Source organism: Pelophylax lessonae (genome assembly GCF_965119305.1).
Source record: "Pelophylax lessonae genome assembly, chromosome: 1".
In the NCBI taxonomy this organism is placed as follows: Eukaryota; Metazoa; Chordata; class Amphibia; order Anura; family Ranidae; genus Pelophylax; species Pelophylax lessonae.
The window spans coordinates 218,128,887-218,155,181 of record NC_138768.1 but is presented as its reverse complement, the minus strand read 5'-3'; the positions used below and the strand labels follow the sequence as shown (position 1 = coordinate 218,155,181).

The window sequence follows — 26,295 nt, the reverse complement described above, 5'->3', positions numbered from 1 at the left end:
AGCCTTTCAGAACTGGTTTCCTCCTAGGTAATAACTATGTTCTCTCAAGACAAAAAACTGAAGAGATGTCCTAGCCCTTCAGAACTGGTTTCCTCCCGAAGAGAGGTCCTAACCCTTCAGAACTGGTTTCCTCCTGAAGAGAGGTCCTAACCCTTCAGAACTGGTTTCCTCCTAGGTAATAACTTTATGCTCCCCCAAGACAAAAAACTGAAGAGAGGTCCTAACCCTTCAGAACTGGTTTTCTCCTAGGTAATAACTTTATGCTCCCCCAAGACAAAAAACTGAAGAGAGGTCCTAGCCCTTCAGAACTGGTTTCCTCCTGAAGAGAGGTCCTAACCCTTCAGAACTGGTTTCCTCCTAGGTAATAACTTTATGCTCCCCCAAGACAAAAAACTGAAGAGAGGTCCTAACCCTTCAGAACTGGTTTTCTCCTAGGTAATAACTTTATGCTCCCCCAAGACAAAAAACTGAAGAGAGGTCCTAACCCTTCAGAACTGGTTTTCTCCTAGGTAATAACTTTATGCTCCCCCAAGACAAAAAACTGAAGAGAGGTCCTAGCCCTTCAGAACTGGTTTCCTCCTGAAGAGAGGTCCTAACCCTTCAGAACTGGTTTCCTCCTAGGTAATAACTTTATGTTCTCTCAAGACAAAAAACTGAAGAGAGGTCATAACCCTTCAGAACTGGTTTCCTCCTAGGTAATAACTTTATGTTCTCTCAAGACAAAAAACTGAAGAGAGGTCCTAGCCCTTCAGAACTGGTTTCCTCCTAGGTAATAACTTTATGTTCTCTCAAGACAAAAAACTGAAGAGAGGTCCTAGCCTTTCAGAACTGGTTTCCTCCTAGGTAATAACTATGTTCTCTCAAGACAAATAACTGAAGAGAGGTCCTAGCCTTTCAGAACTGGTTTCCTCCTAGGTAATAACTATGTTCTCTCAAGACAAAAAACTGAAGAGATGTCCTAGCCCTTCAGAACTGGTTTCCTCCCGAAGAGAGGTCCTAACCCTTCAGAACTGGTTTCCTCCTGAAGAGAGGTCCTAACCCTTCAGAACTGGTTTCCTCCTAGGTAATAACTTTATGCTCCCCCAAGACAAAAAACTGAAGAGAGGTCCTAACCCTTCAGAACTGGTTTTCTCCTAGGTAATAACTTTATGCTCCCCCAAGACAAAAAACTGAAGAGAGGTCCTAACCCTTCAGAACTGGTTTTCTCCTAGGTAATAACTTTATGCTCCCCCAAGACAAAAAACTGAAGAGAGGTCCTAGCCCTTCAGAACTGGTTTCCTCCTGAAGAGAGGTCCTAACCCTTCAGAACTGGTTTCCTCCTAGGTAATAACTTTATGCTCCCCCAAGACAAAAAACTGAAGAGAGGTCCTAACCCTTCAGAACTGGTTTTCTCCTAGGTAATAACTTTATGCTCCCCCAAGACAAAAAACTGAAGAGAGGTCCTACCCTTCAGAACTGGTTTTCTCCTAGGTAATAACTTTATGCTCCCCCAAGACAAAAAACTGAAGAGAGGTCCTAGCCCTTCAGAACTGGTTTCCTCCTGAAGAGAGGTCCTAACCCTTCAGAACTGGTTTCCTCCTAGGGTAATAACTTTATGTTCTCTCAAGACAAAAAACCGAAGAGAGGTCCTAACCCTTCAGAACTGGTTTCCTCCTAGGTAATAACTTTATGTTCTCTCAAGACAAAAAACTGAAGAGAGGTCATAACCCTTCAGAACTGGTTTCCTCCTAGGTAATAACTTTATGTTCTCTCAAGACAAAAAACTGAAGAGAGGTCCTAGCCCTTCAGAACTGGTTTCCTCCTAGGTAATAACTTTATGTTCTCTCAAGACAAAAAACTGAAGAGAGGTCCTAGCCTTTCAGAACTGGTTTCCTCCTAGGTAATAACTATGTTCTCTCAAGACAAATAACTGAAGAGAGGTCCTAGCCTTTCAGAACTGGTTTCCTCCTAGGTAATAACTATGTTCTCTCAAGACAAAAAACTGAAGAGATGTCCTAGCCCTTCAGAACTGGTTTCCTCCCGAAGAGAGGTCCTAACCCTTCAGAACTGGTTTCCTCCTGAAGAGAGGTCCTAACCCTTCAGAACTGGTTTCCTCCTAGGTAATAACTTTATGCTCCCCCAAGACAAAAAACTGAAGAGAGGTCCTAACCCTTCAGAACTGGTTTTCTCCTAGGTAATAACTTTATGCTCCCCCAAGACAAAAAACTGAAGAGAGGTCCTAGCCCTTCAGAACTGGTTTCCTCCTGAAGAGAGGTCCTAACCCTTCAGAACTGGTTTCCTCCTAGGTAATAACTTTATGTCCTCTCAAGACAAATAATTACACTTTGAAAGATGTACATTTTTACCTTTAGAAAGTCATCAAAAGTGATTCCTTCATATATCTGATCAGGTGCCTGTTAAAACAAACATGAATTGTGATTATATCAGTATAGGATGCTACTTGCTTTATTGCCATGAGACTAACATATTTGCTTTATCATATCTGGTACACTTTTGATACCGTTCTGTAACAGCTGTTAAATTGGCTTTACAAGAGGGAATGTGATCATTTATAAACAACATTCTAGTCTACTCTATTCAAATCTAGCAAGCTCTCAACACAGTTTTTTCTTCTGGGCACATTTGCAACGACTTCTCTCCTTTGGCAGATGTATGAAAAAGCTATTCCAACTCTCAAAGTAAGAACATCAATTTCATTCTTTTATGTAAATCACAGAAGTACAGCCATGACAATATGGTAAAATGAGTGGGGCTGAATAGGAAAATACATAGCTTTGTGTGGCTGGAGCCTAGGTCCTGTATAAAGTGCAAATCAAACTTCAATCCTCTTAGAAACACAAGAGCTATCATTGCAAGACTGACAAAAGTGAAGAGCCATGACACTTCAGAATGGACAGAATGAGTTCAGAGCAGTGAAAGTCCAGGACAGAAACCCTCACAATTTCACATATGTGCTTCGTTGAGTGGCCTTCTGAACACTAACACAGCTGCGAAGATATACACATGCTGCATCAGCTGCCTAAACATTTTGTTTCTACAAAACTGACACAAAAGAAAAATTGTCAATGGAAAGTTTTCACAATACAAACTGGAATTTATGGAACATTTATGCTACTGTTTCGTTTATTTAAGCACAGGTGTGTTAGAAAGTTTGCCATAAAAAACACACTGAAATAAATGAGTTAAACAGAAGGACTGCTCTCAACACTTGAGATGGCATAGAAGCAGGGGGCTGACACATTGAGCTCCATCTGCCCATCTATTCAGATGTATAATTGGCGAAAACTGTCATTGCTAATTTGTGTGAAAGATTGGAGGTAGGATGTGGGATATGATGGAAACTGTGCATACTCTTATCTCTTCCAAAATAACCTCAAATTCCCTTTAGTCAGATACAAACAAGCTCATTTTTTAAAATGTTCATGGGAAAATGTAGCAGGCTTCTCTCTGTGCTCATTAATCTTTTTGTAGCCAAAGCTCGAGTCGTTTTCAAGGAAAGGCCACGAAGAGAGGATTTGCCTTGTCTGTCTATTACCAAAAGTATTGGGGCACCTGCCTTTACACGCACATGAACTTTAATGGCACCCCAATCTTAGTCAGTAGGGTTCAATATGGACTTCGCCCACCTTTTACAGCTATAACAGCTTCATCTCTTCTGGGAAGGCTGTCCACAAGGTTTAGCAGTGTGTCTATGGGAATGTTTGACCATTCTTCCAGAAGCACATTTGTGAGGTCAGGCACTGATGTGAACAAGAAGGCCTGGCTCGCAGTTTGTGCTCTTATTCATCCCAAAGGTGTTCTATCGGGTTGAGGTCAGGACTCTGTCCAGTCAAGTTCCTCCACTCCAAACTCTCTCATCCATGTCTTTATTGACCTTGCGTTGTGAACTGGTCCAAATTGAGGGGGGATTATGGTGTGGGGTTGTTTTTTAGGGGTTGGGCTTGGCCCCTTAGTTACAGTGAAGGGAACTCATGGTGTCAGCATACCAAGACATTTTGGACAATTTCATGATGCCAACTTTGTGGGAACAGTTTGGGGATGGCCCCTTCCTGTTCCAGCATGACTGTGCACCAGTGCACAAAGCAAGGTCCCTAAAGACATGGATGAGCGAGTTTGGGGTGTAGGAACTTGATTGGCCTGCATAAAGTTCTGACCCCAACCTGAAAGAACACCTTTGGGATGAATTGGAGAGCAGACTGCGAGACAGGCCTTTTCATCCACATCAGTGCCTCACCTCACAAATGCGTTTTTGGATGAATAGTCAAACATTCGCATAGACACACTCCTAAACCTTGTGGACAGCCTTCCCAGAAGAGTTGAAGCTGTTATAGCTACAAAGGGTTGGCCAACTCAATATTGAACCCTACAGACTAAGAATAGAATGCCATTAAAGTTCATGTGCGTGTAAAGGCAGATGTCCCAATACTTTTGATATAGAACAAAGCTACATTTTTTATAATCTGGTTTGTCAAGAAATCACTGTGGGAAGAAGATATGTCAAAGCAAGAACACAGTTCACACAAATCATCCCAGCCAGGCCTCCCGCCACCACTCCACTGACTGAAAGGTTCAGACTCCAGAAAGGGTCCATAATCTATTAACACAGTGTCAAAAGAAAATAAAACAAAGATAGAGCTGCTCAACTTCCAAAAGTCCAGAGTACATTTATTAAAATCATCCAATACAAAGAAAGTCTCCCTGCTCTTCTAAACAGTGCTCCACATCATCTGTATATTAGGTGAAGATCACTGCTACCGGTCACTAATCACAACATACTTTGTGCCATTGCTAGTATCATCAGAGCTGTCAACATAAAATTTGCTTCCAAGATTAACACCATTGTGATATTTTACCATTTGCCCAACACATAAACTGGCCGCTTCCATCATTGCTCCATCTGCTATAGATCTTGCTGTCTCCTTCTCAATATGAGGGTTTCCTGATAGTAATTCTTCGACCACCTATATAAAAAGAAAGATAATTTAACAAATAATACTGTGCACAGGTTTAAAAAAAAAAATAACTTTGGTTTAATTTCTGGGGACTGGACTGTTAAAACATAATTCCTTTTGCAATTTTAGCTCAGTTTCAGAAGCTAAAATTACTACAATATATGTAAATCCTAAACCAAACAGTCCCAAAAATTCTGATCTAAGCTTACTCTGTTTAAAGTCCTATAGAATTTAAAAGGAATCATGCTGTGTCTGTGTAACACCAATGCATATTCATGACTGATACATGAGTCACTCAAAAGAGCCAAGGTTTTCTCTTTTATGACTCAAACCTGTTAAGCGCTAACAGGCAAAGATGTGTAAAAGAGGCCATCTACTGTATATCCGACTGAAACAACCATCATGTAATGCCGTTCTTATATCTTTATCCCACTGGTTTGACAAGTCATAGTTTCAGGCATTTAAATTATGTTCAAAACTTCCTGGCATGTTGTGGTCCTTTCACAACTTTTACTAGTCAAACCCAGGACAATTAACATTTGCCTTAACACATTTCATGACACCACTGGGTAGAAATGCTGGGGTATCTTTCCAGCACTCATCTGGACTGAGGATCCTACTCCAAACGTGAAACATTGAGGGAGATTTACTACAATTGGTGCACACAGAATCCAGTGCAACTGTGCATAGTAACCAATCAGCTTCTAGGCTTTATTGTCAAAGCTTAAGGCCCCTTTCACATGGGCGCCTCCGCTAAGCGGAATCCATTTGCTCAGTGGGGGGGTCTCTCCGCTGATCCCCGCCGAGCAGGCGGATGACAGGTCCAGCTCTACTCTATGGGGCAATCAGATGGAAACAGACCGCCTGTCCGTTTACATACGATGCTGTCTGATCCGATCCGCCGGACATATGGGTAATAGGACCATCATCTGTCTGCTTTTGGTGGACAGGATTGGATTAGATGGCGCGAGGTGTAAGCGGACATGTGTGCCACTCCATAGAAGAGACCGGAGGGTCAGATCAGGTCCACCTGAAAAATTGAAGGGCGGATAGCCCATGTGAAAGGGGCCAAATTGAACAAGTCGAAGATGAAAGCTGATTGGTTACTATGCACAGCTGCTCCAGAATCTGTGTGCACCAATTTTCGTTAGGCCCCTTTCACACAGGCGGACCGTTCAGATCCGCCTGTCCGTTTTTTTGGCGGATCTGAACGGTCCCCCCATGCATCTCTATGGGGGATCGGATGTCAGCGGAGACATGTCCGCTGACATCCGATCCGTCAAATCTGGACGGATGGAAACCCTATTTTCCATCCGTCCAGCGGATCGGATGGGATCGGATGAGAACGGACCGACGGTCCGTTCCCATCCGATTTCCCCCATATAGATGCATAAGGAACTGACAGCTGTGTCTCCGCACACAGCGCGGAGACACAGCTATCATCCTCCTGCTCAGTGGGGAATCGGCGGCTCGATCCCCCGCTGAGAAAAACGGAATCCGTCTGACGGACGGAGTGTGTGAAAGGAGCCTAAATCTTCCCCATTGTCCTCAACATTTCTAAGCATCCAGTCTTCAAAATTGTTTAAAGTCCAGGTAAATGTGACTAATTACTACTGTCTGAACCATGATGACCCACAAAATAATGTGTTTTTGTTATGTTTATCAAAAGGGTTTATAACGTTTTCTGGATTTACATTTGGGTTATGTTATGTAGAGTCAAGTTTTGCCTAGTGAAATATTTCCCCACCTGGAAGTGAATAACACATACGTACATTTCTGTATTCCTCCAGAGTGATCATGCTATCATTATCCGTGTCATACATGTTGAAAAGAACTACGAGAAATAAAATGAACAATTACTCATCATTTTCATCATGGTATTATGTGTGTTATCAGTTTATACTTGAGAGAAAAAAAAAGGCTTTAAAAAAAGGTATAAAGCAGAGTTTTTGTTAAAAAAAAAATCACCAAATACAGTATGCAGGTAGCTCTGGGTTGAAATGTTTGTTTACACAGACAGCTATCTGAACCTATGGGCACAATGCAGGACCCACTGATAGATGACATGCGTTCTAAAAACTTGTTATACATTTGCCTGAAGTGATTCATGTGGCGGACTCATTGATTAAGCTCTGGATGTTTTTTTGTTAATTTAAATTTTTTTCTTTGACCTTTTTGGTGTCTGTTTTTCTTAAAGAGGTTGTAAACCTGATTTTTTTTTTTACACCCTGAAAGAGAAACACCTAATGAGCTAGTATGCATCGCGGCCGTTCCTTCAGAGTGCATGCGCCAGTGATGTCACTGGCTGCATGTAAGGTAAATATCTCCTAAACGGTACATGTTTAGGAGATATTTACAGTACCTATAGGTAAGCCTTATCATAGGCTTACCTATAGGTACAACTTGCAGAGGAGGGTTTACTTCCTCTTTAATGCTTTCATTTTGTTTTTGTTTTTTTTTTTTTGTTTTTTTTGCTTTTCTTCCCCTAATCTACAATGGATTTCAGTGTTGAAGAATACCTCCTATATGTGCCGTGCCAGAGGGTGAATAAGGCCTAAACTATACTTTACCAACAAACTTTAACTGAAAACAGTAGATTGGTTCATACCTTCATGGATCAGGGCATGAACAGCTCTATGACTCTCTACCTTACCAGTGTTGACTCAGCTACTGTCAAAATTGAAAACCAATCTCTTTGTTCTTATATTCAGTTGCTTACAATGAATATTACATCTTCAGTTCTACCTTTAAATCAGTGGGCCTCTTCTGAGGTTTTTACCAGACTCTCTTTCCCTGTTCTGTCAGCCTCTTCCTACGTTCTGTCTCAAGATATATCTGCTTCTCCTGAGATGATGCTTCATGTTCTTTACATGTGCAGTATCTCACAAAAGTGAGTACATCCCTCACATTTTTGTAAATATTTTTTTTATATCTTTTCATGTGACAGCACTGAAGAAATTACACTTTGCTATGTAAAGTAGTGAGTGTACAGCTTGTATAACAGTATAAATTTGCTGTCCCCTCAAAATAACTCAACACACAGCCATTAATGTCTAAACCGCTGGCAACAAAAGTGCGTACACCCCCAAGTGAAAATGTCCAAATTGGGCCCAATTAGCCATTTTCCCTCCCTGATGTTATGTGACTCGTTAGTGTTACAAGGTCTCAGGTGTGAATAGGGAGCAGGTGTGTTAAATTTGGTGTTATTGCTCTCACTCTCCCATACTGGTCACTGGAAGTTCAACATGGCACCTCATGGCAAAGAACTCTCTGAGGATCTGAAAAAAAGAATTGTTGCTCTACATAAAGATGGCCTAGGCCAGTGATGGTGAACCTTGGCACCCCAGATATTTTGGAACTACATTTCCCATGATGCTCAGTCACTCTGCAGTTTAGATGAGCATCATGGGAAATGTAGTTCCAAAACATCTGGGGTGCCAAGGTTCGCCATCACTGGCCTAGGCTATAAGAAGATTGCCAAGACCCTGAAACTGAGCTTCAGCACGGTGGCTAAGACCATACAGCGGTTTAACAGGACAGGTTTCAATCAGAACAGGTCTCACCATGGTCAACCAAAGAAGTTGAGTGCACGTGCTTAGCGTCCTATCCAGAGGTTGTTTTTGGGAAATAGACGTATGAGTGCTGACAGCATTGCTGTAGAGGTTGAAGGGGTGGGGGATCAGCTTGTCAGTGCTCAGACCATATGCCCCACACTGCATCAAATTGGTCTGCATGGCTTTCGTCCCAGAAGGAAGCCTTTTCTAAAGATGATGCACAAGAAAGCCTGCAAACAGTTTGCTGAAGACAAGCAGACCAAGGACATGGATTACTGGAACCATGTCCTGTAGTCTGATGAGACCAAGATAAACCTATTTGGTTCAGATGGTGTCAAGCGTGTGTGTGGCGGCAACCAGGTGAGGGCTACAAAGACAAGTGTGTCCTGCCTACAGTCAAGCATGGTGGTGGTTGTGTCATGGTCTGGGGCTGCATGAGTGCTGCCGGCACTGGGGAGCTACAGTTCATTGAGGGAACCATGAATGCCAACATGTACTGTGACATACTAAAGCGGAGACTTACACACCTCCAAGATGGCCACTGCCTTGCTAAAGAAGCTGAGGGTAAAGGTGATGGACTGGCCAAGCATGTTTCCAGACCTAAACCCTATCGAGCATCTGTAGGGCATCCTCAAATGGAGGGTGGAGGAGCGCAAGGTCTCTAACATCCACCAGCTCTGTGATGTCATCGTGGAGAAGTGGAAGAGGACACCAGTGGCAACCTGTAAAGCTCTGGTGAACTCCATGTCCAAGAGGGTTAAGGCAGTGCAGGAAAATAATGGTGCCTACACAAAATATTGACATTTTGGGCCCAATTTGGACATTTTAAATTAGGAGTGTACTCACTTTTGTTGCCAGCGGTTTAGACATCATTGACTGTGTGTTGAGTTATTTTGAGGGGACAGAAAATTTACACTGTTATACAAGCTGTACACTCACTACTTTATTTTGTAGCAAAGTGTCATTTCTTCAGTGTTGTCACATGAAAAGATATAATAAAATATTTACAAAAATGTGAGGGGTGTACTCACTTTTGTGAGATACTGTATGTTCTGACTCTGCACAGCATTCCTTATTAGTGATCGGTGGTCCAAGTTATAGCAACAATTTATGTGGTCCGAATTACAGCACCAGGCCTGCTGGTCTAAGTTACAGATATTGCCATGATTCCTGTGGCCTTCTGGACGCTGGAAAAGAGTCTTGGGGCTTTTGTGTCTCGGGAGAGACCACCAAGTCCTTGGGTTGTTCAGGAAGTGCTAGTGGGGAAAGTAATAACTATAGGGCTCTCTCAATTGACACATCAATGATTACTAAAATTGCATTAGATTAATCAAGAGTGATTGCTACACATACAGCTGTGTTTATTGGCTACGGCATGCAGCACTCTGCATGCAAAAAACACCACAAAGGGAAAGATGCATATCAAATTGAAAAGAAAATCAGTTTATTGGACATGCATAAATCAAAAAAATAAAATATAGGCAGGGTTTTACCCCCCAAAAAACCTATTACCACTAGGGGCATGTTACCTCCAATACCCGGGCCCACCCTCAGCTCTCCCCTCTCTCCCCCACCACACAGCAAGAGAACCTACCCCACTCCGCTACCCTCCAAACTCCCCTCCCCCTATTCCCAATAACACCCTCTCACTGTGTAGATGGGTGGCAATAGGGGGGAGGGGAGTTTGGAGGGTATCAGAGTATGGTTTGTGGCAGGGGAGGGAGGGGAGAGCTGAGGGTGGGCCCGGGTAAAGGAGGGGACATACTCCTATTGGTAATAGTTTTTTTGGGGGGTAAAACTCTGCCTATGCTTTATTTTTGGATTTATGGATGTCCAATAAACTAATTGGTAGCCTGAGTAGATGCATCTTTTCCTTTGTGGTGTTTTCTTCATGGTAGAATTTTGGAAGCATCTCCCCTAATTAGGGTTTGTGCACTACTTGGAACACCACTGCCAGGATTCATATATATGTGGGTTTTTGATATGCAGCACTCTGCATACCTATGTGTAGTGATTGATGATAACCAGTGAATAATCTCAGGGTTCTAGGCCATGAAATTTAAAAAGATCTCTAATTAGGTAAGGCTGCACCATTCTAACAATTTAAGATTGAGCGTTAAGATTTTTGCTTACACCCAAGCATGACTAGTTCTGTTTAAAAGAATCAAATGTAGAAAATAGAATACACACATGACAAGAATGACAAACATTTTTCTCAATCCCTGTTTTACACTATCTGACTTCATTATGATTCATTTATATAATTTGACACATTTTGCAGTGCTTTCCAGAAATCCATTAAACCATTCATATCAAATCACAAGTACTATTTAGAAACACATTAGAAAGATTCGACCACCTTGTCTCTACTTAATTGCTATGTGGAAAGAAACCAGAACACAGATATGGATCAAGGCTTGGTTGAATATGAATACAACAGGTTTGCAAGACAACAGTGCTGACCATGGGTGCTGTGCACATATCTGTAGTTACTTTGTATAGACCTGCTATGACATTCTATAATGAATCACAATAGGCGTGTACAGCTTTTCTGATTATCACTCAATGCGATACCTACATTGTAATTTATTCTTACGGCATGAATTAATGGCCTCTTGATCAGCATTATCAACCAGTGGTCGGAAATAGGACATAATAACAAGAAACATTTCAAAGTCAATCTCCTTTTCAAATCCACGAGTTCCTGTTCGTAGATTTCTGAAAGAGAACACAATTTAGAACAATGCATAAAAACCTCTGTAACAGCACTCAATATAATATGTGCCACATGTTAGTGGTAATAGAGCACACAGTCATATATAATGTCTTATCAACTCTTTACTTACTTTTTGCTGGCTCTATAACTATTTAAGCTTTATCTCATACATTAGAAGACTACTTAATTTATAATGACAAATGACACTTCAATGTCATTTGTCTGGACAACATACAAAGCAGTCCTCAAAGGACTTTTAATTATTATTACAGCAGCAAAAATATGGAAAGATCATCAATGATCCGGGCCTTAGCTGATGAAGTGGACATCTTACATAAAGCCCACATTCAAAACCTCTCCTATATTATCCCAAAAAATGACTCAGAAATTATTAATATTAGAGACGCTTCTATCAGAAAAATACAAAATCCGTACGCTAGTCAAAAGCCAAATTTCACCTTCATAGTATCTTCCCTACATTCACGTTAAGCTGAACCATTCACTAAAGGCACCCCATGTTAACAAACCTCAAGGTCACAAAGGTCTGACCACCACACATACACGGATCGCAAGTTCAGTAGGTGGGCGAACTTGCCATTTCATCTTGCTTGTCCGATGAACGTGTGAAGTTTAGGTTGACTCTACATGCCTGCAAACTTGGATCTCATTCCTAATTCGGCTTTCGCCTTTCGGCTTAATTTCTGGTTCCCTACTGCGCATGCGCAAAGCGTGCTGCACTTTGTAATTGGCCCGGCGGCGGAGGAAGAAGGAGGGGCCGAACTTCCGAGGGATAGCGCCGCGGTGCTGTCTCCTGGAAGTGGGGAAGGGTACCTGTCAAAAACAGGTATCCATTTCCCCCTCCCCCCTTGAAGGTTGCCAAATGTTGCAAGGGGGCGAGGAAGCACATAAGCGGAAGCTCCACCTTTGAGTGGAACTCCGCTTTAAACAACACCTGGAGATGCCAGATACAGAGAGATTTAGGTACATTCAAATCAAACACAACTATACCAACCGATACTTCCTCAAACCCACACACGTTCCAACTAACTCTGAAAACATTTGTCATTTGGAGGTAAAGGTATTATATCTATCCTATACTATTACTTGAATCACCTTCACAGCTCGGAAAAAATCACTATATTGACCCCATAGAAAACTGTTTGTGGAGAACTCTTCTCCCCTCAACAAGGGAACATAATGCTCAATTTTCTGCACAAGTGCATCTGTTCCCTAACAGTATAGGAACCAACCATTAAAATACACACTAGATGAAGCTTGAACCCTCAAAGGCTCCACCCCTTAATAACTGAGGTCTCACATACATGCTTTCAGAGTATCCAACTCTACAGGGACATAACAAAATATACTCTGGGGATGTAGAGTTTTCCAAACATCACAGCATAGCATTACATCCCTTACTGTACACTTGACAGGCCAACCTTTAACCTTATTACTGCCTATGTTCTTATTGTACAATTAAAGTGAATATAAACAATCACCTTGCAAAACAACCATTTAAGTTTAAAATAGAAATGAAAGGCAAAACATTTGTGTAAAGATATAAAATAAACATTATAAATACTTTTTCTCTTCCGTTCCTTGACAGACACAGCTCCATATTCTTCAGCATAGGGTTATGCTGCCCTCTGCAGGACTAGGACTAGGCAGACAACACAAAAGCTTGACAAGGTCTCGTGGGCTGTCCTCAGCTAGCATAATCCCCCTCTCTGCTTAGAGATACTCAGTTTTTTGTTTACCTAGATCAGGAGTAGGACCTAGTCTCTCTGCCAGGCCCTAGGTCCTGGCATTTGTCTATCTTTTTTCTGTTTGTTTTTGGATTCTGTTTTTATTTCCTGTAGAGATCTTCTAGCATAACGGATCCCCTATACTCCGACTGAGTATATCCGTTATAAGTCTCCCAACTCCCAAGTAAATCAGTGATCAGAGCCCTTGGTTACGCAAATATCAGCCAAGACTTGATGAAGGGTACAACAGGAATGACTGTTTATTGAACAAACCTATACAGAATATATACCCCACCAGGTCAGGTGAGCTTGATTACATTATGTCAAGGTCTTACCTTGCCCTCCTGTTGGCAGCCATCTTGGACATGTGCAGACTGCTGTGTCTTATAAACTCTGTTTGCATCATCACTTGTCTGCTGCCTGGGCGTCACTCAGTGATGATGTTGCACACCTGACTATATATATCACCTGATGGCTTTCAGACCTTGCTCTTGCGTTTGTCCTCCAAGGTGCATCACTGCTAGCAGTCCTCTGGTCTCTGTGGATTCTCCGTGCTTGACTTGGCTTGGCTAATGACCTTCCTGGCTCTGGATTCCACATCGGTAAGACGACCCAGCTTCGGCAGACTACCCGCTTCTGGACTCTATCTCGGCTTGGATGACTAGCTGTTCCTTGACTCGATCCCGGCTTGGGTGACTACCTGCTTCCGAACTTGACCCCGGCTGCTCTTGATTTTACTCCTCTCTCTTGCTGTGCGATTATTATTGTTGAATAAATAAATCACTTTATTTTACTTGCATCTTCGTGTGGTCTGGTTTCCTGGCACCCTGACACATTATGATGTGCAGATGAAATTGTATACAGAAACATAATTAACCTGAGCTACTCACCTAGCTATCTGGACAGAAACAATAGGTGAATGTGAATTCACATCTAGACAATGTTATAATTAACATGCTAATTAACTCAGAACTGCAACAAGGCTAAAACAAAGTACATTACACATTATCCTAAGTATAAACACAGAACACCTTATTAAACAGACAATAGAAGGAGACCCCAGTAGCAGACTGTCCGTCTCCTACATTAAAGTACATGGAATCCCCATCTAAGCAATGCTTTGATTATTCAGGAGTCACAGACTTCATGACAACGGTCTACAATAGTCTATGAGGCAAAGCTCATACAATGTTCTGTCATTCTGATACAGTGGAATTAATGTATCATAGATTTCTTGAGGGAATATGGTTTGGATTACTTCAAATGGGGCAGTAATATTTATCTGCAGTGTCCATTAAGTAGCTGTCCATCATTTTCTTGGTCACCCTGTGCCCCTAATAGACACAGGGTGACTTACACATAAGAGTGGCCTAGGAAGCTGAGACAGGGATTTCTCAACCTCTCTAATGTAAGTTGTGTTCCAGTGGCCCCCTCAACCAAAGTGACTCCCGTCACGGGTACCAAGGTCCACAGAATGCAGTATATAAACAACCCAAATATGTGGTTTTGTCACACATCTCCCCCTTGTCCACCTCCGACAGCCACAGCATGATCCACACAGGTCAGCTCGCTGCTGTCCGGAGTTGACACAGTCTGTGAGTGTCATTCTCATAACAGCACTTGTCCTCAGGCAGCCTCTACAGTCTTGGGGATGGCCGGCTTTGCGCCCTGCACCCTCCTAAGTACAGGGTGACTTAAACATAAGGCGCCTTTATCCAGGGAGGCTGCCCAGCCCAGGCTCTGGTACACAGGAGGCTCTGAGCCTGTAAACCCCCCCATCCAAGCAAGCGTGCCCTTGGTTACCCAAATATCAGCCAAGACTTGATGAAGGGTACAACAGGAATGACTGTTTATTGAACAAAATCATACAGAATATATACCCTATCAGGTCAGGTGAGCTTGATTACATTATCATATGCAGATGAAATTGTATACAGAAACATAATTAACCTGAGCTATTTACCTAGCCATCTAAACAGAAATAATAGGTGAATGGGAATCCACATAGACAATGCTATAATTAACTTGCTAATTAACTTAGCACTGCAACAAGGCTAAAACAAAGTACATTACACATTATCCTAAGTATAAACACAGAGCACCTACATTGAAGTACATGGATTCCACATCTAAGCAATGCTTTGATTATTCAGGAGTCACAGACTTCATGAAAACGGTCTACAGTAGTCTTTGAGGCAAAGCTCATACAATGTTCTATCATTCTGATACAGTGGAATTAATGTATCATAGATGTCCTAAGGGATAGTGTGGATAAATATTACTGCCCCATTTGAAGTAATCCAAACCATATTCTCAGTGTCCAATAAGTAGCTGTCCATCATTTTCTCGGTCACCCTTTGCCCCTAATAGACACAGGGTGACTTACACATAAGAGGGGCCTAGGGAGCTGAGATAGGGATTTCTCAACCTCTCTAATGTAAGTTGTGTTCAAGAGGCCCCAACCAAAGTGACTCCCGTCACGGATATCAAGGTCCACCGAATGCAGGATATAAATAAACAACCCAAATACGTGGTTCGTCACATCTAGCAATTGCCGGGCTGAGTGACGGGCTGGAATATTGCAGTTCCAGTGGTCCCCTCAGCCCAGCCAGCGAGCATGTGCAGACCATAGCTCTGCGCTCAGTCGGCCGCGACAGCCCCACTGGATGGAGGCTGGCCCGAGATTTAAACGTCTCGCAATGTCGCATAGAGAGTTGCAGCAATCCTTCTTGCCGACTGATCCCCCACTTCAGTGGCGGAGAGGTTTCTGTTTTGGGAGTGTTACCTGCACGCTTTGCTGGATTGGTAAATAAGGGCCCCCTCCTCTCCTTTCTTGGATACTGTGTGGGACGCGGGTACTCCCTGGGGTGGTTGGTCCCTCCGGGGTTCTCTTTCCAAGGCTGCTGCGGACATATCTGTTCCGTTTGTCACCCACAGGCTGTCCTGTGTGGTTATGGGTTGCTCTTATCCAGCTTATTTTGACAATTGTGCCTATACGTGCTGGGTGCGTCCAATACGATCCTTGATGGTCCCAAGATGCTTTGCAGTCCAATATCCCTTTGAGGAATCACTTCTAAGGAAGTGGATGGTTCCACCAGTGGTGGGTTTCTCCTATTTCCAGGTTGGCTAAGGCAACCATGTTTCCGGTGGTTGAATCCCTTTTAGGTATCGGGCTGACAGGCAGGCAGAATCGCTAAGGCCTGTTACATGTTTACTATGGCTGGTGCCTTATTGGGGCCTGGTTTGACCTTCGCTCTGGTGTCTCTGGACAACACTTTTGCATCTGACAATGGGGGCAACCGGTTTTTCTCCCGCCTATGGCAAACTGGCGAGTCGGTTGGTCAAAGTTCTGCAGTTTGTCTGAGATGCATCTTTGGATGCAGTTCCCATGGGGCTCTAAGCTATCTGTCTTGGCTGTGGTGCTTAGGCGTATTTTGTGGCTGAAGTGTAGGTCTGAGGATAACACCTATGAAATGACCCTGGCTGAACTACCTTTTCAGGGCGAGCGCCTGTTCGAGGCTACCTTGGATGTCATTATTAGGAGTCTGACAGGGGGAAGAGTACCTTCCTTCCACTGAGAAGGGGAAGGTGCCTCGCTGGCGGTGTGGGACTTCCTTTTCAGCCCACAAGAGGTTTTTTCATCCCCCAGGGACTTAGGAAAAAGGTTAAAGGCCTCTTCAAGAGGTTTCTAGTGGCCTTGATCAAGGAGCAGGCTTCTTCGGACCTGCTCATAAGGCCCTTTTGGCATGAAGGTTTGCCTTCGTCCATGTCTTACGTGGGGGACGTCTTTGCTGGTCCCGGGGCCATGGCCTTGCCAGGTCGGCAAACAGAGGGTCCACGTGGTGGTTGTATCCAGTTCTTGTCCTTTAAAAAAGGTTCCTTCCTTCCAATGTGCACCTGCCCCCGGATCGGCTGCAAGCTCTGTTGTGGGCAGGGCAGAACTTGTTGTCCCAGGGTGTGATCGTTCCTGTTCCGGTGTCAGAACGTTTTTCGGGGGCTATATTTATACCCTTTCATGGTTCCCAGGAAGGAGGGAAAATTCATCCGATTCTGGACCTCAGTGGCATTCCTGCATCAAGGGGTTTCCCTGGCTTCTTAGATGTAAGGATGCCGACCTTCACATTCCTATTTACACCCGGCATCAGCATTCCTCCGCTTGCTGTGAGTAGGGAGCACTATCAGTTTGTGGTGTTACCCTTTGGTCTAGCCTCCGCTCCTCGATTCATCACAAACGTGTTGGCCCTGGCGCCAGCAGGGGGATTGCTGTGCTGGGGTACCTGGATGACCTCCTCTTGCGAGCGGAGTCTTCATCAGCTCTGACAGCCGGTGTGGAAATTACTCTCTAGACTTTGCGGGAGATTGGGTGGTTTCTGAATTTTCAGATTTCTACCCTGGTTCCAACCAGGAGATTGGATTATCTGGGGCTGACTCTTGATTCAGCTGTGGCAAAAGCGTTCCTTTCTCTGAAGCAGTTGCAGAAGTTGGGTTCTGTGATTCAACTGTTGCTAGACGAGTATCCCAAGTCGCTTGATTATGTGATTGGTCTGTGTCAGGCAACAAGAGTTCTCTGATCTGGTGGCTGTGATCCCTGACCTTGATACAGGGCAAGTCCTTTCTCCCCTTGTACTGGACAATGGTCACGACAAATGCCAGTCTGTCTGGGTGGGGTGGGGTCCTGGGGCTGTACTTGGCCAAGGGCTGTTGGACGTTGAAAGAGTCCAGATAGCTCATCAATGTCTTGGAGCTTTGAACGATCAGGCTTGCCTGAATCGGAGCAGCTTCAGGGGCTCCCGGTGCGGATTCAGTCAGGCAACGCAAGGCCGTGGCTTATGTGAATCACCAGGGCGGCACAAAGAGTGTGTTGCCGGTCCTGGAGGTGTCCGTCATTCGTTCCGGCCATCTCCGGTGTGCATACTTTCTGGCATGGAATGTTAATGGGCGGATTACTTCAGTCATCAGACATTGGCCCAGGGGGTCTGGTCCCTTCATCTGGACATGTTTCATTAGATGTGTCGGTGGTGGGGCAGCCCTGAGGTGGGTCTGTTGGGTCATGAGACAGCCACCACGGATGCTTTGGGGGCTCCATGGAGCAGGTGCCATCTGTTTTACACCCTCCCTCTGCTCCAGCTTCTTCTACGCAGGATTGAGGCTGGTGGGATTCCGGACATTCTGCCCCTTGGAGGCTTCCTCTCAGGGACAACCTGTTGTGTCAGGGACCAATCTTCCATCCTGTTTTGCAGTCGCTGGCCTTGATGGCCTGGCTGTTGAGAGCCAGGTGCTGAACTGGCTCTGTGTTTTCTGACCATTTTGAAGGCAAGGAAATCTATACCTCAAAAGCTTTACCATTGGATGTGGAAGGCGTACATTTCCTGGTGTGAGGTTCAAGGAGTCCATCCTAGTTCCTTTTTGGTGGCTTAGATTCTGGCCTTTCTTCAACGGGGTGTTGATCATAAACTGGTTTTGAGCACCGTGCAAGGCCAAGTGTCTGCAGTTCTTTTTTAGAGACCTTTGACTTCCCATTAACTGGTGCATATATGCCTTCAGGGGGTTGTCTTTTTACTCCGCCTGTAGGTTCTCCTCTGCCACCATGGGATTTGAACCTGGTTCTGTTGGTTCTTCAAAAACCTCCCTTTGAAAATGTACGGGAGATCCCTTTCCTTACGCTGTCACATGAGGTGTTTTTTTTGGTGGCTATCACCTCTGCTCGCAGGGTGTCAGAGTTGGCGGCTTTGTCTTGTCATTCCCCTATCTGGTGGCTCACGAGGGTAAGGTGGTCCTGCGACCACAGTCGTCGTTCCTCCCGAAGGTTGTCTCTGATTTCCATTTGAATGAGGACATTGTGCTGCCATCCTTGTGTCACAGGGTCATTCCAGGGTATTTGCCTTGTATACTCTGGATGTTGTTCGAGCTATTTGGGTCTATTTGGTAGCCACTGAGACCCTTCGGAGGTCAGACTTGCTCTTTGGGAGTATGGATGGGCCGCAGAAGGGGCTCCTTCTTCCTCTGCTACAATTTCCAGATGGATCAGACTGACGGTGACCTGTGCTTCTTCCCTGTTACGGTACATTCTTCTAGGGCAGATAGTGCTTCTTGGGCCTTCTATGATCAGGCATCAGTGGCACAGGAGTGTACGGCGGCTACTTGGTCGCCGGTGCATACTTTTTCAAAGTTTTACATAGTGGATGTTTTGGCCTCCTTTGCCTGCAAACATTTTGCGGGCTGCAATTTACTGGGTCTGTTTTTTCCCTCTTGAGGGTGTATTTCAGGTCGGGCTCCTGTTCTAGTTGAGCTACAATTACCTGGATTGGCTTGTGTTTAGCCTTGGGTTTGTTATGCCCACCCCTCATGTTTGGCACTGCTTTGGGACATCCCAATGGTGAAGAATTTGGAGCTGTGTCTGTCAATGAATGGAAGAGAAAATAGGATTTTTGTACTCACCGTAAAATCCTTTTCTCTGAGTTCATTGACAGACACAACACCCACCCCTCTCAGGCATTTTTTATGCTTCTGTTACTGCTTGTTACAAAACTGAGTATCTCTAAGCAGAGAGGGGGATTATGCTTGTTGAGGACAGCCCACAAGGTGTAGCCAAGCTTTTGTGTTGTCTGCCTAGTTCTACTCCTGTAGAGGGCAGCATAACCCTATGGTGAAGAATATGGAGCTGTGTCTGTCATTGAAAAAGATTTTATGGTGAGTACAACATTTTTTATTTTTTTTTTATAAGTGATCACATTCCCCCTGTTCTCAGCTGCGTAAGAGCTGGGGGGAGGAGCAGTAACAGTATATTGAGCTTCCCAGTGAATGGATGTGTCGGGGTGTCAGGACTGAAGGGGATCAAGAAGGCTATTTTTAATGAGGTTGGTTGTAGACCAGGTGTTCAAGGAATTTGGAGGAAAAGAGGAACAAGGAGATGGGTTGTAGGTTGTTAAGATGGCGTCCAAGGAAGGCTTTTTAAGTATGGGGGTGACTGGCGCTTGTTTTAAAGAGTTAGTGAAGATGCCAGAAGAGAGGGAGAGATTAAAGATGTGAATTAGAGAGTGTAGGATAGAGCCAAAGGGTGACCACAGTATTTAAGAGGGAATACGGTCCAGGGGACAGGTAGTTAGGTGGCATTATAAATAGGTTTAGCAACCTTGTCTAAAATAACAGGGTTGAATAGGGGAAGTGTTGAGTGTACCTGTGGACATGGGATGTTAAGTGGGGGAGGGGTTTTGTAGAGTAGAGATTTTATCACTAATTACCTCAATCTTATTTTTGAAGTGATTGGTGATCTTCTGGGCAGTGAGTGAGTTAGTGGGTGGAGGCAGTGAAGGACAAAGTAGAAAGTTAAAGGTAGAGACGAGTTGAAGGGGACTTGATAAGGTGTTAATGACAGTGTTAAAATAGGTCTGCTTGGCAGTGTGGAGACAAGAATTGTATTTTTGGAGGGCGGATTTATATTGGTTGAAGGCTTAGTCTTATGCCACAGATGCTCAAGAGCGTTGCTAAGTTTCTTGAGACTTTTGGTGTCATCTGTTTGACAGGCTTGGGGTCTGGATCTGTGTGTAGTTAAGGGAGGGAGTTCATCCAGGGTAAAGGACAGGGTTCTATTGTAGACAGAAGTGGCTAGATTGATGCAAGACAGGGGTGAGATTTTGTCATATAAGTTTTGAGAAGAGAAGGGTTAAAGCAAAGGTTTCTATGGGGCAATTGTTAGGTAGTTGGGAGGGAGAGGTGGTGGAAGACAGGGAGAGAAACTAATAAGGTGGAGATCATAGAGAGGTGAAGGATGTGCCCATTGCTTCAGGTCACATTTATCAAAATGCATATGCATCTCTCAGTTCATGAAGTGAAAATTAACCTTAAGATCACAAAACCTGACATTTACCACACACTATCTATAAATTTATGTTTCCCTGCATGATGCCCCAATGCAGAGAAAATGTTAAACTACAGCTAGCAACACTATGTTGGGCTGTTGCTAACAGCTCAGCTGCACACTAACAATCAGGATCAAAACCAAAGACCTTAAGCCTGCAGATACCACTGTAGCCTGAAGATAGCAGTGTGTCTCTGTTTAATACTGTAACTGTCAGACACAAATACAGCATTATAAATAATAATAAATTAAAAATATATTTTTGCAGCTTTTGTTTCTATTTGTCAGTCTATAATAAAAACAGGGCACATTTTAATATTTTAGTACGTTGTATATGTACTAAAATACTAAAATGTGCCCTGTTTTTTATTGGAAAATGTATTCAGATATTTAGTAATTTCAAGTTATTGTCAAGTTAACCAAAGCAATATACTAATAATGGTAAATCTGGCCTGGGCGTTCTCAGGAGAACCCTGGTGATAAAAGGGTTAATAATATAATACCCCTAAGTCAATTTCTGCAGACATGGGTTTGTTTGCAGTCTGTACAGGAGTCTGCCAATGTGTCAAGCCTTGATAAGCAAGCCAGTGTTAATTGGCTCCTTGTGAAGTCTTTGGCATCTCATACAGACAATTGGAAATAAAATACGGATCATGCGGGAAGAAAACAGTAGTTATTAGTTATTAGGAGCAATGTAAAAGAGTTAACTTACCTTTTATCGAAAAATGCATTTTTAATTTTTTCTCGAATAGGGTTCTGTTCAAGATCTAAAACCTTCACAAAATCTGTTTTCCTGTTCAAACAAGAAAAATAAAGTTACTTTACATAAAGAAGTAAGCGATATTTTTAAAAGGATAGTGCATACCACTCAAAATAAAAAGGCAACCAAGTCAAAACTGGTATCTCAGTTTTTCGTGAATACTAAAATAAAAAACAACCCAAGATGTTAATGTCTATGTGTAAACTGCCCTCTAATCAAAACCTCTCTGCTATTCTACAGAAATAAAGACTCAATAGTGGCTTTAACAGCCTCATGGATGCCAAAAAGTTAAATAATCCAGTGTGCTCCCCTCTGCCATCACCAAGGCAGGTCCAAGGTACTGTATACAAAAATAGGTATCACCTGGCATCCCTTGGTTCTTTTCTACAGAAAAAAACATGTCCTGGAGATGCTTGCTAGGATACTGGAATTCACATAATGTTTATGTTCTTTACAAAGCAGTCACAGCCAGAGTAGAAAAGCCTGTCCTCTGCCAGCATGCTGCAGAGAGCTACCTTGCATGAAAGCAGTTGTCTCCAATCATTAGAGTGCATGAGCTTTGCTGAATGTGGAGCAATAGCTCTGACTTAGCAGGGAGCAAGTTAGACCTCTGCAGAGAGAGCACATCTTCCACACCGAAAGCAAGGGCCCGTCTCTTCAGCATTAATACAGTATCTAGCTTTTTTAAACTGAAAATTCAACACAGCTTTAAGTTGGTTTATGGAAAATGCAACAAGAAGAGTGGGAATGCTCCAAAGTGGGAGAAACTCCCAAATATTTACAGTGTATAGGAACATAACTAGGAGCTAGAGCTGGGAGATCTACCTGTTGATGCTCTCAAGTGATACAAGCCAGTCCACCCACCATACTCCACCTATTAGAGCCGGTTCACACTACCACGACCAGAAAGTCGCCCCGTGACTTGAAGAGACTTGTTAAGAGACTTGGAAGAGACTTGTGCACTACTTTGAAGAGACAGGCGACTTTGTCTGGGGGGAATGCCTGGCTAATCTCTTTCTTCTTCCTGGAAAGTCTGATAACAAGTCGCTTCAATTGAGATAAGGAGGCGACTCCCATTGAAGTATATGGGACAGTCGGATCACAGGTCGCCTCAAAGTAGTACATGACCCTTTTCTGAAGTCGGAGCGACTTCAGTAGTGCCAATTAAGACGGCGCTGATTGATTAACATTGCTTTTATTATGTCAAGCGACCTGGGGCTACACAAGTCGCCTCACAAGTCGTGCTAGTGTGAATGGGCTCTTACTCAAACAATGTTTAGGTAGGCTGACTAATAAACACTGCATAGTATGTTTATATTAGGCATACTCAAACACATTATAACTAGTTGATAGCTTGGCATAAGATAATTTTCTTATAATGAATAGCCTATTTGTTTTTTAAGAACAAAAGTAGAAATATTGTACAATGTGGACTTAAAGTGAACCTGTGTTTTGACAATGCTGCACATTTCTTTCACTCTCTGCTGCTTAGTTCACCCATGGGTAGCAAATATCCAGTATTTCCATACCTAGAATTACTGGGTATTCTTCTTCATTCAGTTGGGGAACAAGAGGAAGGTGAGTAAGAGCTGCTGTAGAAGATGGTAATAAAGTCCTGCACATTCACATTTTAAACTGAAAAAGTAGGTAAGTCTGTACCGCCTGGGCCATGGATCTAAGGGGCCCCACAGAGACACGGGGATCAATATCTAAGCCTCACAAAGTGCCTACCATTCAACATTGTTCTTACCTTGCCATGCCAGTACCAAAACAAACTGAAATCTTAAACTGGACTCTGATTTATTGTTTCCATTCTTAAGGTGTAGCTAAAGCCAATAAGTTTTGTTTTGTTGTAGATAGAATGGAGAGGGATTTGAACCTCAGTTGGGGCTTTGTTGCTGTCTGTATCATTTTGTCCTGATAACCATTGTCAAAATGTGTTGAGCTATCAACATCTTCCTACAGTAACATTGGATTTGGTGACAGCTCTTTAAGAGGAGATTTCTCTCACTTTGAAAAGATTTCCTCTCTTTTTCCCTCTTTTTCTGATGTGGCTACAGACAAGAAGGGTAAATCTCCCGAACACAAATGGCAAAAAAATACATGACTGGGGTTTAAATCTATTTCCTTATAAGGCTAAAATAATGGCATGCAATATACTTTCAATAAAACAGTGTCGTTCATCAAAGCCAAAAACTTAGGCAAAACTGATTAAAGGAATGGCCGGGTAGTATGCATGGTAACACATGTGCATAGGTATGAACAGGTCAATATATTTTCCCTTTAAAACACACAAAACTAGAGCACATGGATGTGATCCAAAAAAGTGTCCTAATGTGTTTTAATATAAAGAGATTTCATTTGAATGAGGTTCCTTGCAGCTGCCGACGTACAAGTATAGGGAAAGGCCCGGGGTGCATGTGACCATTTTCCAGTATGTCACTTTCTATACCACAGATAATGAGAACACCCTGGTAGTCACAGAAAACTAACAACAGCGGGACAAAGGTGTCTTCACAACCTGAAGGCTTAGGATAATCACTGTGTTACACATTTCATCACCTTACTTAATTGTATCTAAATGAAGGGCCTTGGTGATGAAAGGTTTTAATGATGCTCGGGCAGTATTATGTTTCTTTAAGACACAAAATGAGTCATTCAAAAGTGTAACACTTTAATTACAATATAATTTCAAAGAAGAAACATTCCAACCTTTAAATGATAGACTTCTGTGGGCGGGTCACCAGTTTCACAAGTTTACCTAACCTATGTTTGGCCTTGTGAATAATGATTACACAAGACAGAATACATTGAACCATAAAGAAAGGTGCTGACGTCTATTTTACTGTCTGCTGTTTAAGAAGATCCAATCACCCACTTAAAACATTGCAGGTAAAAATCATAGAAAAACCAAATGATTTAAATGTAACTTGTGTTTTTCCTTTCCTTAAATAATTTTCGATTCCCTCAACATGTGCCATTGAACATGCAAAAAAAATTGACTAGTGAATTCTCGAGCACAGAACTTCCCTCCTTGCATGTCACAGCCTTCTCTACTTCTGTGAGCGTCTAATTACTTTCTGTGCTGGCAGCTTCTCCTCTTTTCTCTCACATCCATATATAACTTTTTATGGAGCTGCTCTGATTAGGGCAAAGGGGAATAATATAAGGAATACTATAGAGCAGCCTGTCTCAAAAGGGGCCCCTTAGCAATAGTCAGTCTTTCTCAACCTTTTTTCCCAAGAGGAACCCCTTAAAATATTTTCAGATCTCCCAAAAAAAATTCTTTGTTGGTCAGAGGGAAATGCCCCTTACATTTGTATTCAGTAGAAAAAATGCCACATTTACAGTGTTGATCAGAATGCCACCCTTACAGACAACTAAAAATATGTTTGATATTATGCAGCTCTGCCATGAGTTAATGAATTTTAGTGCAAACATGTCACTCTTTAAAATTGCGCGTGCCCATGGAAAGGCGACAAAATTATGCCTTTACAGGTTACCCTTTTAGAGATAAACAGGAGATCTGGTGCTAGAAATATTGCTCTCACTCTGACAATTGCGTCAATACCTCACATTTGTTGAGTGATCATCATTTACATATGCGTACGGGACCTACGCATGAGTTTGCATTTGTGTGTGAGCATGGGGGCGCTGTAATTTAAGGGAAAAAAAAATATATATATATATATATATATATATATATACACACACACAGTATATATATATATATATATATATATATTTTTTTTTTTTTTAATTCACAGTTTTTGTTTTTTTTTACTTATTTTTTGACACTGTATTTTTATATCTTTTTTAAATCAACTGTATTGCCATCACAAGAGATGAACATCCCTTGTGATAGCATGGGCAACTGACAGGCACTTTTTTACTGAGAGATCTGGGGTCTATTAGACCCCAGATCTCTCACCTGCCTTCAAAAGCATCTGATCAAACCAAGATGTGTTTGATCAGATGCTTAGATGCTTTACAAGAAATGGCTGCATCTATGACCCTGGTGGAAATGCTCAAACTCGAGGATGTATGGGTACGTCTATTTGCTGGAAGTGGTTGACAAAATATTTTAAGGATCAGGGAGAAGACAGGTATTCTAAAACGATTCTTTAAACCTAAAGCCGGTTTTATTGAAATGCTGATCTGTGAATGGGGGAGAGTCTGTTGAGTCACAAGATTCTTCTCCCCATTCACAGATTGTGTTAAACATGGTGAAAGAAATAAAATATTGTTTCTCAATGATGGAGACAGGAGGAGGTATAGTGGATAAATGCTGTATAGTGAATCTTTTTTTTTGTTGCTAAACACAGTGACACTAAATTTGTCAAACATAACATTTTCTATAGGGCATGTAAACACTACATTAGTATAAAAAAAAATATTTTCTTCTCTTCACACAAAACTATATTTTTAACTCTTTGCCTTCCTGATCAACAGTAAAAGAACAATTGGAAAATAATGATGTGTTCGGCAACCATGCACTTCAAATATATATTTGATTTTCCCCCTAAGTTTGAAGGACATTTTAAGCATGTATATACTTTCCACCTAAGAGCTGAGCTTTGCCTAAAGGTGCCCTGCTACTACTGCAGAATTGGAGTCAGGAGGTCAGGATCTCTGAAGAGAACCTTATGTATTTTTATAGAAGATGCAAAATCTTTAGGCTAGCCATACAAGGCTCGATTTCCATTTGAT

General features: G+C 42.6%; 1 protein-coding gene across 1 annotated transcript in view; it reads right to left on the bottom strand.

Annotated features, from left to right (window-relative positions):
- TESC (tescalcin) overlaps positions 1-26,295 on the bottom strand; it is a 124,513-nt gene that overhangs the window by 6,987 nt on the left and 91,231 nt on the right. The window contains exons 3-7 of the mRNA XM_082252239.1: positions 21,538-21,618; positions 11,085-11,224; positions 6,725-6,786; positions 4,854-4,961; positions 2,346-2,393 (exon numbers count right to left, since the gene is read on the bottom strand). Coding sequence (XP_082108365.1) covers positions 2,346-2,393; positions 4,854-4,961; positions 6,725-6,786; positions 11,085-11,224; positions 21,538-21,618 — 439 coding nt within the window. The remainder of the gene's footprint in view (positions 1-2,345; positions 2,394-4,853; positions 4,962-6,724; positions 6,787-11,084; positions 11,225-21,537; positions 21,619-26,295) is intronic.